The following is a 17,459-nucleotide window of genomic DNA, read 5'->3' as shown; positions in this document are numbered from 1 at the left end:
CCCTGTCCCCCTACCCACTTCCATTCCCAAAGAGTTGCAGTTCTGTCAGCTGCTCAGCCCAGGGGCCTGACTCCATCCGCAGCTGCTGTTAGAACTGTCAGTCCCAGCAGCCATGCTGACTGGGGATGTCAGTCCCCAGGGTCCAGCCCAAGGCAATATAACCTTGCAGGATTAAGCAAGTAAGCACAGTGTTAACATTAACATGGATTTCTAGTGACATCTGTTTTGTCTGTAATGCCCCATCCTATCAGACTTCTAAGCCATAATAGATCTACTTTGAATTTAGGACAAGCTTTTTGTATTTGACAATGGAAGATCTGACCATATTTTGGGGAAAAATTCTAAAATCTCCTAAAGTAAGAAAATAAACTTTTCAGATCATTAAAATCGGAGAGGGAATCAAAATGGATATTAACTTGTAGAGAGAAAAGGGTCTCTGACTTTAACCCCTAAGTGATTTCAAAAATCAAAAGGTGCTCAAAGCTTTAGGGTAAATTCTTAAGTCAGAAAGATAATTATCTCTATATAAATTATATGTATGTACTAAGACACATACACACACACATACATACCTATATGCCCACAGAAAACTCTACTCAAGCTGATGTTAATAAATGAAGATTCCCAAATGGCAAAGTCTGCATAGTACATCTAATTAAGGAGTTAACACTGACTGACACATATCTTAAAGACTGCAAGAAATTTGTATTTTCTACCCACAGGTTTCCCTTATAGAGCACCTATCTCAGCACACAACCAGAGAACCCAACACAGGACCATTGTGCACGTACCTTCTCAACTGAGGGAAAAAAAAGATAATGCTTTAAGCATGCTCCCATTTCATTGTACACTGTTTTCACTGCTGCACAGATACATTTTTTAACAAACCTGGGAGAAGCAGGTGGTGTGTATGCTAATAAATAGAATCCATGAAGAATTATTAGCATAATCACCCCCATAGATTAAAAATTAGGTGAGAAAAAATTACAGCCAACATTTTAAACACAGAACACTAGCATGAGAAGCGCACATTAAGGTAGCATGAAGTATTTTACAATAAAAAATTAGCTTACATTCCTATTGACAATATCAAATATTCATAATTTTACCTATCTTGCACCAGGATTCTACCTTTAACATTGTAGTTTTTAGAGCCCAGTCTTCACCTTAAAAAACAGTTGAATTAGTTAAATGTGTTTTACAGTACTTCTCAGTCTGTATATTGTTTGTTAAAGTTTGGCAAAATTTGTGAGTATTAACACTGTAATAACATGGAAGCCATCAAACCATGTTTCATAGTTTTATTGAGTCTTTTTCAGTTTTAATTGTCCATGGTAAGTACAGTTCTAGTGACCACAATTATGAAGCTCTGCTGATACTAAAAATAGCAGATACAAAGTTGGCTGCCATGCCTCACCCACTAAGACACACACACACACACACACACACACACACGCACGCACACACACAAGGTTTTGCATACTCTTGCATGCAAACAATACTATGCTATTATAGGAAATGTACTTTCCTTTTATTAAAAATACAATTACACACAATTAGTCTGGGTTTTGTTAAGCTACCACTGATTTAGATAAACCTGAGAAAGCTCAAAATATCAAGTAACACTGTTTCCACACCACTCATTCAATGGCACTATCACTCAAAAAGAAATCTAGTTCAATCATCTATATTAAAATCACAGATAATATAAAAATAAACATTTTTTGCTAAAGCACAAAAACATACTATAATTCAAATTCACAAATCTTGATATGTAACATATATTCACCTTCATATTAATTTGTGACGATGTGTATAATACAATGTACAACAGAATAAAAAAACTGTAACAGAATTCAGCAGTCAAATAATATACAATTATCACTATAAAATTTGGAATTTAAGATATCAACTGAACAAAAAAAAAACAGATTAAAATCAATAGCAATATTGAACTTGCTGGTAGTGTGTTACTTTAAAATTCCATCTCAAAACAATTAAGATTATGCTATCTCACCTTAAGAAGCAGCAACACAAAAAATTAAGTAGAACTAAGCAGCAGAGGCCGGGCGCGGTGGCTCACGCCTGTAATCCCAGCGCTTTGGGAGGCCCAGGCGGGCGGATCACGAGGTCAGGAGATAGAGACCCTCTTGGCTAACACAGTGAAACCCCGTCTCTACTAAAAATACAAAAAAATTAGCCGGGCGTGGCGGCGGGCGCCTGTAGTCCCAGCTACTCGGGAGGCTGAGGCAGGAGAATGGCGTGAACCCGGGAGGCGGAGCTTGCAGTGAGCGGAGATCGCGCCACTGCACTCCAGCCTGGGCGAATGAGAGAGACTCCTCGCAAAAAAACAAAAAACAAAAAACAAAAACAAAAACAAAAACAAAAAAAAAACCAAGCAGCACTGATTATACCAGCTGCCTTTTGCTCTCCCCATCTCCATAAAGATTTTCCTTACACTGTAATGTTGTCTATATAATGCCCATCCCACTTGACTGCTAAAACATGACAGATCAACTTTAAATGTAAGACAATACTTTTGCATTTGGAAAGGGAAGCTTTGACCGTATTTAGTGACAATACTCTAAACCTCCTGAAAAGACAACAAAAACTTTTATTTAATATATAAAATGTGGACAATACAGACCCCATTTGGCTAAGATATTTTATATTCACTATTGATCTTATGATAGTCTGATACCAAATTGTGTCTATACAGAAAAAAATAAAAAGGCAAACATGCAAAAGCACTTCTAGGGAAAATTAATCACTTGTATCATGAAACATTTTCATATTTTAGACTAAAAAATGTGAAGACTTAAATATTCCAAGATACTGCTATTTGAAAAGCACTGGAATATACAACTCTTATTTATGTATGCATCATATATTTTGTAAAATACACCAGTTTGACACATTAATATTATACATTGCAATAAATATAATTTACATTAGTATATTGGATCTTTCATGAAAGTTTTTCAATCTGTACAACTGAAGGACTGTGAGCTTCTTCAATAAATACTATTACAATAGCTACAACTTGACCAGCAAAGTTTAAGCTTCAATAGATACTAACTAGTATTACATCTTTAAACATTGTCACTAGCCAAATTCCAGCTGCTATAAGCACTGGCATGTATAATATCCAAAGACAGTTTAGTGTCTTGTCTGAGAAGATTGAGACACTTTACAGGTGACAGGTCCACATCATAATCTGTGAAACTTACAAGATTTTTTTTAGCCAAGGAGTGGAATGAAGTCCTGGAAAATACAGTAGCAGATTTCACAGGCTCCTGGCTGTTCAGTTTTCATGCTTTACCATATCCCCCAAAGCCCCAACAATGGATGTCATCCAACTTTTTAATCTATGTGTGGTCTTGGAAGGGTCAACAGTCACACAGCTGGCTGAGTGGCAACATCATGGTTTTAACTCTGAATTCTGACTTGCATGCTATATTTCTTCTTTTTGTCATTTTTTTTTTTTTTTTTTTTTTTTTTTTTTTTTTTTTTTTTTTGAGGCGGAGTCTCGCTCTGTCGCCCAGGCTGGAGTGCAGTGGCGCGATCTCGGCTCACTGCAAGCTCCGCCTCCTGGGTTCACGCCATTCTCCTGCCTCAGCCTCCCGAGTAGCTGGGACTACAGGCGCCGCCACCACGCCCGGCTAATTTTTTTTTTGTATTTTTAGTGGAGACGGGGTTTCATTGTGTTAGCCAGGATGGTCTCGATCTCCTGACCTCGTGATCCGCCCGTCTCGGCCTCCCAAAGTGCTGGGATTACAGGCTTGAGCCCACCGCGCCCGGCCTCTTTTTGTCATTTCAATGTAAACACAGATTGATGTTCAAAGAGTCAAAGATGCTAATTTGTAAGCAATAAAACATCTTGAATTTGCCATTAAAATATTTTTTGTGTGAAATTTTGCTAGGTAGTAAGTTCTATAATGTTAGCAGTTCTTTTTTCCAAATGCCAACACATTTCTGCCCTTACTATTAACATACTTCAATCGTCATATGACCTGATCAGTTTTTCAGCCAACAGAGATCACTACCTCATCCTGACCCTCTGTATGTTTTCACCATTTGTACATCTTCCCAGAGGCTTCTTTTGGCCTGGAAGGAGTTAGCAAGATCATTCTTGTACTATGTGGCATGCATTCACATGTCATCAATGTCCATATGTGATGTATGAAGCTAAAGAAGAAACACTTTGGAAAAAAACATGCCAAGTAGTAAACAAGCATTTCTAGACACTGTTCACCTCCTCAGTGGATCCACACTCACAGAATTCTCTGGACGCTGAAACAATGTACTTAACACATACTCTAAATTAAGCTGAGCATCCTGAGACCTAAAAGAAAGAAAACTAAAATAAATGGTGAAGAAATATTATACAAATGTGTATCATTAGGCTACAAGTTCAAGTCTGGTACAAGTCCTGTAATTTCCATCTTGGTCAGTTTAATGATCTTGATCTTAACAAGGTCAATACAGTAATGACATATTTTAGATTTTGTCTTGTAGGACTCTAAAATGGATGTTATTTGAGCCTGATGAAGTGAGAATTTTGCTAACCCTCTCTTTCCTCAAAACGAGGAGGTGTAGTAGGTGTCTTCTTTATTTGGTTTCTATAATCCTATGCATTAAAACGGAACATGTAAAAAGAATCACTGCTGAGGAAGGCCAAATACAGCTTTTCTTCATTGATCTTAGTGGCCAGAGATTGGGTAAAGTGAAGCTACTTTGAAGGTCTCACAAATCCTCAATCTACATAGGCATTGCAAGAACTGAAATCAAGATCTGAATTTCCTGTCATTATGTTCCACAGAGCACTAAGGTTCTTTCTTGCCTTAACATACAGCCCCATGTTGCTCTACTTGTAAAGTGCTTTCCAACAAGTTATTCCACCATCAGTTGCAAACTCTGATGTTGACTTTATGGGGGCTAGCTTTCAAAACTAAAAATTCCTTTGACACTGGATTTATTTGTTCGGGATTTTCAATTGCATTATCTCACCTTATTATTCTCATGTAGAAGATGACCATTTCAAGGGCTAGACGTGCAGCAATTCAATATTCATTAAAAATTATTAACACTGTTGAAGCATTTTACAAATTTTTCATTAACACCTGGCAGAGAACAAATATAATGGATAACACTGACCAATAGTCTTCTCTCTATTACTAGTCTGATTAGTACTTTACTTTTCAGTGCTATGGTATCTAGGTACTTTAAGTCTCTATATTTCCCTCTCCATATACATGTTTTTTCTTTAAATATTGAGATGTAAGGTTTATCCAAAGATTATAGCTTCCCATTCTATCAATGCAACCTATACAAATTCCATTTCTTCTTTTCATATCGCATTTTGTGTTTTCAAACACTTAGAGGAAGCAAAAAGAGCCTTCTCCACCATGATTTTAATTTAAACTAAAGCCCTCATTCTAAAATGTCTTCTGCCCACCTCAGTTGCTTCATACATTTGAGAGTATACTTGGAGGCTATGCATTGTGGATGACTGTCAACCTCTCCTTTTCTGAAATACTGTCCTCCTGTCCAACATCCTTCAACTTACTGTTATTTGACTCTCCTCAAACTTTGGTCTGTAATTTGTTTGTGATTCTTAAAATTGTTTTTACAGATGTGAGTGAACACTTGTCCTGGAACACAAACAAAGTCTTCAGGCATTGCACAGCAGTGGGGCAAGTAAATGCTCTTTATCACAAGATATCTAAGAGAGCTCACAGTGTTTAGAAGGAAAATACATGCATTTTAATTATTTTGAATGCATTTCACCAGTACGATAATATATGCAGGCTTTCCCCATCAAACATTTAGCACCCAATATATAATGAGACCTTTTCCAGAAATAACTGGAAAACAATCACTTTTCAGGCTCTTAAATTCATTAACTTTACTTGTCTATTCAATTCCCTAAAGAAACTCAGTCAACTATCATCTATGCTTATAAGACACTGAAAAAGACACCCCGCTCAGAGATCCATTGATGTGATGCTGGATGAACTAATGAGTTTAGTGTTTTGTTATACCATGCTAAATATTTCTGAGAATGTAGATTTTCGTTTTATTCCTATTGTGGATTTTAAAAATCAATAAAGGCTAGATAAACCACAAACTCAAGTTGAAGGGGGCTAGTTTTCTTAGAGAAATTACTAATATCAAAAATAGCCCCAGTACTCAGGTGCACACACACTTTAAACAGAAAAGCTTGTAAATTTTAAAGGCCAAAGAGAACGTAAATGTTTAACTAGGTAGTGCTGTTTTATTACACATACTTCTAGTCAGAAAGAAGACAGACTTTGAAAGCAAACCAAGCAAGCTAAGTGTGGATGTGGGCATTTCTACTTCTATTATTTTTTAAACTATTTTCTTGGTTTGATTTTTTCTAAACTGACTAGAAAGTTAAAGAGGGGAAAAGCACTTGATTCTGTTAAGCATCCTACCATATTACAACAGACAGGTGTTTGGAGATTCTTGTGCCTTCACAAGCTTGTATCTCCGTTCTGCTTGAACTCAGGTAAAATATTGAGGGTCATGTCTTCACTTTTGGATTGCAAATTTGCCTCACTTCTTCTAGAAGCTTTCCTTGTGGCTCGGGAGAGTCTCCTTCTGAAAGTATCTCCCGCCAAGAAATAGAGAATGGGGTCCACACAACTGTTGAGACTTGCTAGACCTCTTGTCACCTGATATGTGGCATAAACCCTGTCATTGAAAGCACACATTGCTGGGGTCTGAAAGTCAAGCCGGGCTCTCAAGTTCATCGTTTTCATCACATGGAAAGGGATGTAAGACACAGCAAAAACAGTCAGTACAATGATCACCAGGTAAATCGATTTTCTCCTCAGAGGAGAGTTGTCCAGATCTTTGTAAATCAAAGCTCTCACAATTAATCCGTAACAGCCCAGAATCAGCACCAACGGGACACAGAACATGGCCACGGTCGTGCACATGCTGTAGATGAAATAACTTCGCAGGTACTCGTCTGAGGTGGTGTCATAACAGGTGGTGGTTTTGTTTTTGCGGACCCCGGTACCTGAGTAGAATAGGATGGGGGAGATCGCCACCACCACAATGAGCCACACCAGCACGCTGATATAGACCGCGTTCTTCTTTTTGAGCCGGCCCAGGGACTTGAGGGGGTACACCACACCGCTGTACCGGTGGGCACTGATGCATGTCAGAAACAAGATGCTGCCATAGAGGTTCACATGAAAGATGAACCTCTGCAGTTTACACATGGCATCCCCGAAGATCCAGTCTGTTTTATTGAAGTAGTAGAAGATCAGGGCTGGCAGAGTCAGCACGTACAAGAAGTCGGCCAGAGCCAAGTTGAACATGTACACGGAGATGCCGCTCCAGGGCTTCATGTGGAAGACGAACATCCAGATGGCCACGCTGTTGCCCAGGAAGCCGATGATGAACACCAAAATGTAGACAGCCGGCAGGTAGTAAAACTGGAAGCCCGTCTTGGTCAAGGCGCATTTGAACGACGCAGAGACGGCGGCAGTGGAGGCGACCGTGCTGTTCCCCCAGGACGAACCCGGACCGGCCAGGAAGGCAGCGTCCGTCCCGTTGGGGACAGCCGGCCACAGCACCTCGGTCATTCTCTCCTCCTGGACTTAGGCGGCGGCTCCGAGGGGCAGCAGGCGGCGAGAGGGCAGCGGCGGCCAGGGGCGCAGCAAGCATCGGAAAAGCCAGCGAGCGGAAGGGAGCGGGCGAGCTGGATCCCCGCGGGAGGGGGCGCGCAGGGGCTCGCCCACGCCTGCTCTGGCCCCGCGTTCGCCGCGGGCCATGAAATCCGCCCCGGGCCGCCACCGAACTGGGCTATCGGGCAGGCCAGCAACTTCTCCGACCGCTGGCAACGCCGAGCTTACACAACAGGGCGCGCAGGGCACCACCGCGGATAACTTTCCGACTGCGCTTTCCCGAGGGGCCGCGGGTCCGCGCTGCAGAGCGCGCCAGAGGCACAGCGAGGTCAAGCGAAACTCGCTCTGCGGGGATCTCGCATGGGGAGGGTGCTCCCCAGCCTCCTTGGCTCAAAGATCAACTTCATTGGGGCATCTTCCTCCTCCCTACCTTAGAAACGTGCAGCTCAGCTTCGGGGCGTCTTATCGCTTCCTCCTCCTACCCTGAGCTCAGCTCCTGGCGGCCATCGGAGCGCGCGTGGCCGCAGACTCGTGCGCTGCTGAAGCGCGTCCCGTTCAGCGTCCGCGCAGTTCAGGGGCCCTTCCCCAGGCCCCGCTCTGTCCAGAGTACCGCGGTCAGGCGGGAGAGCTGAGCTCCCGTGAGGGTGGGCGGAGTTTGGGCACCCGGGCGAGTCCGCACTCCGCGGGGAGGCGAGGGGCGTGCCTCCGCCGAGCTCGCCCAGCAGCCAGCCCGCGTCCTCTAGGGTGCAGTGGGAAGCAGGAGGCGTCTACTGGGGAGCAGGTCTCCGCCGAGGCCGAGTGTGTTCAGCCTCTGCCAACACGCTGCTACCGGAGTCGGCGGCGAGGGCGAGGGGTGCGCTCAAAGGTGGCTGCTGGCAGGCGATTGGCCCGCGAGCGCTTCTTCTCTCTTCCGCCAGCTATCTCGACAAAGTGAAGTTGCTGACACACAGGAAACCCTTCCGACCGCTCAGAGCCTTCTGCCTACAACCCCAGAGCCGACCAGTCCGTGGCAGAAGCCTCTAGGGCCCCCGAGAACCACGCCAGGTGTTTTCAAGCTCCAAGCAGCCAGGAGTCCCTAGCTGGGAACGCCCTGGCATTGCAGAGCACCTAGCTTTGCTGGGACCGGATTTCTGGCACATGCAGGAACCTGCTATTCCAAGAGGGCGCGAGCCTCCAAAGGAATGAGGGTTGGGAGAGGGGTGGAGAAGTCTGTTTCGCCCTTCTTATCGTTTTTATTTTTCTATTACTGTTTTTTTCTTAATTACCCAAATGCTATTAAACCCACGTTATTAGTAACATCAACGTGAGAATTTCCAAAATAGCCTTGTAAAAATATTACTAGTCTATATTGCACATTGCTTTAGCACAAATTTGTCGTCATAGATACTTAACACCTATCAGACAAGACAAGCTCCCCAAATCCTCCTGTTCAGTACATTTAAAGATCAGAAGCTACAATGAAACAGAAATTAAAAATTTATCGCTTTGAAAGTAATTTGAATACCAAATGAAATACATTTATATTGATAGACGTAAAAGATGGTTATAATTCCAAAGTGACTAAGGTATGGTTTTGGCGGGGGGTGGGGGGAAGGAGGGTATTTGCAATTCTATTTCTTTAAGTTAAAATGATTAGTTACAGTTACCTCTAGTATCTTAAAGATACAGACTTGGAACTTCCTTAATTACTACATTTACTGACAAACTCATTTTCTTGCCTTGAATGTAAATTTTAAGCAATGCACTTCAAAAATATATTTGAGTAAGTTTAATAGGAAACTAAATGAAATATTAGCTGTTCAGGAATATATATAAATGGATCAACACAGGAATGTAATCTAGCACTTCTTGACAAGTTACTAATCAACAATGTATTTTTACGTGACACATTAACAAAAGCTTTTCTCTTAGAGGAAAAAACATCTGAAAAGAAAATATCTGTAAAATATATACCATCAAGATTTCTTTCTGGTCCCAGATGCTACACGATAGTGTTCCCTTAAAAAATCAAGGAAAACCACGAGCTCCTGGCTTTGATACCACAAAGGAAAATACCCCCCACAAGATCCAGATGGTGCTTTAGAGGAACACATATAGGAAGGAGCATATCTTAACACATTGTATGAATACACTGGGTTTTGAATTGCAGTCAATTTAACAGTATAAAAATTAATAATAAAACTAGAGTAAATAATTCAAGTAAAGAGTGTGAATGAGATTATCTTGAAAAGTCTTATTTTTGTGTGTTTCCTTCCAGTCTCCTGATTATATGAGTCTATAATTCTGAGCCTTAACATGAAACATTTGTGTATTGTTTGATTAGTATGGTACTAGCTGGGATGATAGTCTATTAAGAGAGAAAAGGAAGCAAAGAAAACCATTAAGAGTTCCAGGGGTACTCAATAGGTCTTAAGTCCTCACTCCCTTGCATTTTTTATTTGCAACCTAGGCAATATGTAACTTCACTCAGAAGTCTGTTGCAAATGCATTAACTCATAATGTGAGTGTTTTGAAATGTACACTTAGTCCAGATACCATTAAGTACTTTCAGAAAACTGATGTCTTACTAGGAATTGGAGGATAGTTGTTTTAGGTGCACCACAGACTTTTCAAAAAATTATGTGAAGAAATAAACTTCGTAAGCATTGCTTTTGCATTCAGGATATTTAACCACACACTTACGTTTCAGTTATGCTTTAAATCAAAATTTTGCCTTGTGGGAATAAGTTACATATATTCAGTAATTACTATAACTTTCTATTTGTAAAACATTCAGCTATTATTAATGAAGAAAAAAATCTAAGACTCTGTCATTATTCACATTTGAACACCAATTATAGATGGCTTAAAGATATGATTAAAAAATTCTTACATATTTGAGTGACATGCCTCAAACATTCCATGTTAATTTTTATATTAGGTTGGTGTAAAGTTATTGCGGTTTTTGCCATTCCTTTTAATGGCAGTCTTGGACTCATAAACAAAAAGACTGCCCTTCTTATGCCCTTATATTTGAGAAACAGTGTAAACGCCTGACTTCAAGAGATTTACAATTTAGTTGAAAATGCAGATAACATATATAGTTAGCCATAACAGTAAATATAACAATACCAATAAAAATAGGCCTTTCCTGTATACTCAAGCACTGTGTACATGTAAAAAGGATGATCTCTTTTCACCCTTAAAATATGGATGATGACATCTGGCCAGTGTGTTCCCATTTTGTAAGTGATGAAACTAAGGTACAGGGAGGTTAAGTAATTCACCTATAGTCACACAGTAGATACTGGGATTTAAATGTAGGCTATCTGTCACTGAAGTCTATGCATTCAGCTACTATCCGATGATGAAAGAAAGCAAATATGGGGCACTGATAGAAACGTTAACTTTTAGTGGCCAGCACAGATTGAGTTTAGAAAGGGTTACTCCCAGAAGCTTTCCCTCAGGAGAGAAAATTCTAAGCCAGATATTGAAGTTATTGATAGTCAAAGATATTTCAGAAACTTCTCAAATATTCCACTTCTCTACATAGGCTTTTTAAAAATAACCAACAATTTACGTATAATCTGAGAGAGAAAATCATTGGGACATCAGGTCTGTTCAGTCTTAGACTCATAAACAAAGAGGTTGCCCTTATTATATTTACAAAGATTTTTATCACCATATTTAGAAAATCTCGATTTTCTTTTTCTTTAAGCCACAGAAAATTCAACAATCATTAAGAATGGGAAAATCATTGGAAAAATTCCAATTGAGGGCCACAGGCAGATAAAGGAAAAAGAAACCTCATAAACATAAAATATGAAATCTCCCATCTTAGTAGAGACCAAAAAACCATCAGATTTGACTAAATAGATACCATGCCACAAATGCTAAACCTAATTCTGGTAGCAATATGGAGGAAGTGAGGAGCTGATGGGCAAAACAGTTGTTAGGATTTACGGAAGAGAGACAATGAGACCTTGATTTATGAGATAAAGGTTCACTTAGGATATCCTTATAAATTGAACTTCTGAGATGCACTGTAGGAAAGGGAGGAGACCCTTTCCTTCCCCAAGAAGAAAATAAGGGAAAGAAATAGGAGAAGTGTAAGGAATTCCCAGCTGATGTCCTCCAATGAAGTAGGAGAAGGAGAAGGCTAAGATGGAGCGGAATTGGAAATAGAATATACAGAGGAAAAATTAGGATTGTCCTGTGCCAAGGAGGGCCCAGCTGCTCCTATAAATTATATACTTGTCATGGATCCAATCAGTAGGCTTCCTGAAATTTATTTCATTAAGAATCACAGCAGGGGTATAGGACACAGAATATACCCAGCAGGATTGATCTGAAGTTGAGTGAGGAAAAAGGGAGAAGAGAGCAAAAGACAGGAGGTCAGTGGGGAGAGAGGAGAGGTAATAATAATAATAATAAAAAGCAGACAGTGAAATGAAGAAGAAGAGGAAGTGGGAGAGGGAGGAGGAAGTGGGAAGTACAGAAGGGGAAATAGTGCCTGAACAGTATTTGGGGGACAGAGGAAGAGAAAGCAAGATACTTGCACAGGCGTAGGAAGAGGGTTTTGGAAATATCGCTAAGCATAGCTTTTCTATTATTTAGGTTTAAATCTGGGTGTGTTGGGAGGTATCTGCAAGGTGGTGAGATGACGCAAGCTATATAGTAATGTGGCCAATGTCCCTGTTGAATCACATGTCATTGAGCTAATGTGCCTTTTCACTTACAAGTACCTGTCAGATCCCAGGCCACCTAAACCTTCTTCCATCCTTAGAAAGTTTCTTGCTTCCAAAGTTAAGAATACGTATTCAAGGGAACTCCTTTCTTATATTTCCTTTTAAAATATTTACTTCTCTTATCTACATGAAGCCGTAGTCCCTAGTCCTGGGCACTTTATAATACTTTCAAAAAGCATTTTTGTTAAAATACAAAGTAAAAAACTTTAGTCCATCCTGGCTTGTAGAACTTTCTCTAATCATCCTTGTCTGGTAAATATTTCCTTTGCTGTCTTTGTCTTTGACATCTCTGTTTTATCAAAGGCGTGTCTTAGAACATTTACTGATAACAGACTAGAAATCCTGTATTACATGCCAACTCTTCTACAATTTCCTTATATACTTAGCTTTTCAAGAAAACAGAGAAATAAATATTTATAAAGCCTGGAGGTACCCAAGTATCTTTAGAGCCAGTTACTTAAATCTGAGGTCTTATACCATAATTATGAAACCATACAGGGTTCCTATGATACCACTAAGAATAAAAATATGACATTATTTGAAAGTTATTTGTCATTATTACATCTATCATATGTCAATTACTGATTTTTGGTACATCTGTATTTTGAATACATAAGCAAATGAAAACCAGGTGTAAGAATAAAGAAATACCCTTGTTTTTCTTATGTAAGTCACATCTTCCATCAGTTTACTCCTGGGATGTTGATCTCAATTATGTCCTGAGAGTTTCACACTTTTCAAGATTAAAGTTAATTGCAGTTGGTGTCACCTTTCAGATTTTGGAATTTGTTTCTCCAAAGAGTTGGTGACAAGTTTTCACCAGTAGCACCGAAAATATAAACTAACTTTAAAAAGGTGAGCATTAATTGTATCCGTTTTGATAAATTATTCTGGTGCTACTTTTAGTTGAAATTCTTGTGAAAAAGCTGGCAAAATAGGTTAATTCCAGACAGTCATCTTATAACAAGCCAAAATTTAGACATTCTTACGGAAAGATATCTGGGTAGCCAAAGACAGAACCAAATGAGTGAACCTAGTAAGAAGAAATCGTCCCGTGCATTGTTCATAAAAAAAAAAAATCAATATATAAACAGTTATTTGTAGTTAGAAAAGAACCAAAATAGAGACTAGGTAATGCTTCAGGCAAACAATAATCAGTTACTTCTTGATATACTGATGTTTTCAATGATAGAGTTTAGCAGAACCTCAGTATCTCAAATTAGTTTTGCTTTTCTTCATTTTTTTCAGCCTCAGTTCTAGACACCTGATACTGCAACTAAATACTTATCTTACAGATCTTCATAGCGATAATAACTACATAAGTAAACTACTAATTTCCTCACTGGAAACATCTACTTTGAGTCTCACTCAAGTGAATGCACTTGAATGTGCATTCAGATCACCCAGGGGATTTTCCTAAAACACAGTTTTAAATATGAGATGGGGCCTAAGCCTTTGCATTTCTAACAAGTTCCCTTTGACATCCAAGCACCTCATCCAGCCACTACATTCTGAGTAGCAAGGTTTTATGTGATCCTGCCTGACATTGCTTTGGTATGCCAATTTAAAAATGCTATAGCCGCTTCTGTCCGGGACTAATATGCCTCAAGGGTTTAGGAAATTTGAACTGTGACATACATGTGCCAGGCACTGTTTAGAGTGCTTTTTATGAATTAGCCCATGGCACATGGTTAAACCGACAGACTTGGAGAAGAGACAGAACTGGGTTCAAAGGTCAGCTAGGGCCACTTACAAGCTGTATAACTAAGATACATTGCCAAACTTGTCTTGCATTAATATTTCTATCAAATAATCCTTATATGACAATATAGCTGTGAGAATGTGTTCTTGTATGTAAAGTGTTTAGGACCGTGCCTAGCAAATAGTAAGTGCAAAATAAATGGTAGCTATAATTATTATGGTTATTATTATTATTTATAATAGACTCATTGTTTTTACATTAACAGGTGTATCTTGATAAGGAGGCATTTGGATGTAAGAAACCAAATCCATGAAAACCAGCATCACAAATATAGTGACTTTACTGGGTAAATAAAAGAGTATGAGCTCACAAGGAAGTGGGCATGGGAAACTGAAAATCAAGAATTTTGCCTACTCTCTCTACTCCACAGACAAAGGATCCCTGTTCTCTGCCTTTCTCTATTCAACTACTCAATTTTGTTTCCTTACCTCCTTTTCTTTTTCCTCCCCTCCCTTTCCTTTTCTCTGTTGACCAGTTCTCTCTCTTTCTGTATGGACATGGCTCATCGTGGATATTCAAAACCTGGCCTTATATTCAATGATAAATTCCTGAGGAAAATCTGAATAGTATGGTTCAGTTCACTTTGGCCTGGAGGAGAAGGGGATGGGCCAAGTGATTAGAGCCTTCTTGCTTTCCTCCGGGTCTGAGTGACAGAGCTCAAGAGGCAGGGGGCGGAGGGGAGAAGTGATATTGGAGCAGAGAGGATGAACTAATGAGATAATTACCATCTCTGGTATAGAGAGCAATGGGACCATGTATGTCATTGGTGGGTTGGAGGGGAGAGGAGAAAAAGAAGAGTCTCAAGAAATGCAACTGTGGCAGGCAAATTCCAGGGATGGAGAATTGTATCTGTGACCATGCAGGGGTTGATGGGAAAAACAGTGCTCCCAGAGAGATGAACACAGGCCCTGGGAGCCTGCTGCGTTCTTCCGCCTTGGTTTAGTGGAGAGATTGGTGAAAATTAACTGCCAAGGAGTACACTCAAGTAGAGGTCTCCAGAGAAAATGAAGAAACTGGGCAGAATGAATGAACTAAAGAGGGAGAAGGCCAAAAAATACTATTGTATCATCTATTTTGCCTTAGCCGAAGGTGTAAGGAGAAAAGTATGATAGAAAGAAAGAAAATAACCTTGGCATTTCTGCTACAAAAATGGAAAGTTTTCTTCAATGAAAGATAAGTTATGAGGTTCTGCTTCCATCATGAAAACCAGCCCCAGGGCATGTGATTGCTACTGGGACTCTAATTATTAATTCAGTTGAGAGTAACCCAAGGGACATATTTACAGTAATTCAAGTCCCTGGAAATAAGGAGTTTGACATGAGCTTCAGAGCAGCAGATAAATCGAATTTGGTTTACAGAATGAGTGCCTCAGGAGAAAGTGGAAAGCAAGGCTGGAAAAAGTTTGTGGTGATTGTGTTAACCAGTCCTGGGTAAAGGCTCTGTTTATTCTCTTCAGGCATGAAATATTGGCTGTCAGAGACATTAGTAGGACACCATGCAAGGTTAGCATCACCAAACAACATGGCAGATTAATGAGGGTTTGGTTTTGAAAATGTATGTGTGAAGGACAGTCATGGCAAGGGGGAGCTGAGCTTAATTACCGACTGAATTCTTTTCGTTAGAGACAGGTGAAGATTGTCACCAGAATGGGGCCACTCAGAGATGTACCCAACATAGACTTTACAAAGTCGTAAACTGAGTGTGCAGGAAGTAAGGGAAGGTAGTTTAGGAATGAAGGATAAGGTTGGTGTTCTTAGTTAACAAAAAGGAAAGGAAAAATTATATATCGTTGTACTGGGGAAGAAGGTCACCTTTACAGTATTCACCCAAGGGCATGTTATAATCAATGAAAGGGGAAATGGAAGAATGGGTGACATCTGCTGCTGGTAACATCTGCTCAAAATAAAAGCAGGAAAAGGATGTGGGACTCTAAGAGAAGGGAAGGACATGGAATAGGCATCTCAAAAGCAAATGGGGAAATAAAACAGTTGCCACTCAGGCCATGGTGGGAAAAGGAAAAGGGAAACAGACACAGCAGGTAGGATGAATAAGAGGTAGGTCTGTAAATCAGCTGGGACTTCCTTTCCTTTTGAAGGAAAGAAGACAAACTCTCCCTACCTCATAAAAGACCATTTTGGTTAGAAGTACTTAGAGTTAGCATATGAGGAAGAGAAGGGAACCCATTTTCCTTGTAGAAGGAAACCCATTTTCCCTTGTAGAAGGGAACCCATTTTCCTTGTAGAAGGAAAGACTATAGAAGAAATATAACATTATGAAGATGTAAATATACAATGTTAAATACATTATGTGTAAAAAGGTTCTATGAGGAAATTGGTGTATGAGGATTATGGTATATGGTGATATATAAGGAAACGTATTAAGGAAATGAGCTGTAAATTTTTGGGCAATGAGGGGAGGTCAAAAAAAAAAAAAAAGAGTAAGTGGTAAAAGAAAAGTTGGGCCTTAAAAGAAACATTTAAGAACTGATAAACTTCCTAAAGTCTGGATAAAGCAGAACCTAAAGATAAAACATGTAATAACTTAAGGCCTCAAAAGACTGATCATATGATTATAGCATCCTGAAATGAAAAGCACACATGTATGCATACACGCGTGTGTGTTTGTGTGTGTGTGACAGAAAGAAGCAGGACTGAAAATGAAGGAAGCGAGACTTGTGTGGCTCTTTGATAAGGGAACCTGGAGGACTATTGATTATCATGTGGAACATCTAAAATTTGATTGGGAAAGATGTGGCTTACTGCCAGGGTCACAGCGCAAAAGAAAGAAAGAATTTAATTGTTATCAGACTTCCTCATTCTGGAAAGGAATGATGTGATGGCATTTTTAGAGAAGAAACTGTTTCTAATTTAATGGCATCAGCTACATTCCTTTTGTAGACTGCTTGAACAAACTTTGTTTCCTATATTTTTGGCTTATGTGAGCCTGTTAGAATGACAAGTATGATGAAATAAAGAGACTTACCAATCATTTTAAAAATGTATTTCATTTCTAACAAAAATGACTCAACTAAGTACCCAGGAATAGGATTTTTGTAAATACGGCAGAGATGTCAAACACACACGTGCACACATGCACTCACATACACTCATACAGAAAAACAGTTGCAAGCTTCCACACCCTAGAGCAATCAGTGTTAACACCTACTCAAGTTGTTAACTCAAGGTGCTCTAAGGGTATGTATGGTCCAAGAGATTTTTCCCCTTTAATTATATTCATGTGAATATATATTTATGTGTATATCGTAAATCGGGTTACATACATGGTTGCATTCTGCCTTTCTGTCAGTAT

General features: G+C 39.7%; 1 protein-coding gene across 1 annotated transcript; it reads right to left on the bottom strand.

Annotated features, from left to right (window-relative positions):
- Positions 1-3,809: 3,809 nt before the first annotated feature.
- Positions 3,810-7,922, bottom strand: P2RY1 (purinergic receptor P2Y1). Its single transcript, XM_050778223.1, has 2 exons — positions 6,459-7,922; positions 3,810-4,345 (listed from the first exon to the last, which is right to left on the bottom strand). Exon 1 carries the CDS (start codon positions 7,617-7,619, stop codon positions 6,498-6,500), a length of 1,122 nt encoding a protein of 373 aa, XP_050634180.1. The 5' UTR covers positions 7,620-7,922; the 3' UTR covers positions 3,810-4,345; positions 6,459-6,497.
- Positions 7,923-17,459: the final 9,537 nt, after the last annotated feature.

This window comes from Macaca thibetana, chromosome 2 (genome assembly GCF_024542745.1).
Source record: "Macaca thibetana thibetana isolate TM-01 chromosome 2, ASM2454274v1, whole genome shotgun sequence".
In the NCBI taxonomy this organism is placed as follows: Eukaryota; Metazoa; Chordata; class Mammalia; order Primates; family Cercopithecidae; genus Macaca; species Macaca thibetana.
This window is presented reverse-complemented; position numbering and strand designations above follow the sequence as displayed.

Coding starts and splice junctions, on each gene's coding strand:
- P2RY1 (XM_050778223.1), bottom strand. CDS start 7,619: ATGACCGAGGTGCTGTGGCCGGCTGTCCCCAACGGGACGGACGCTGCC.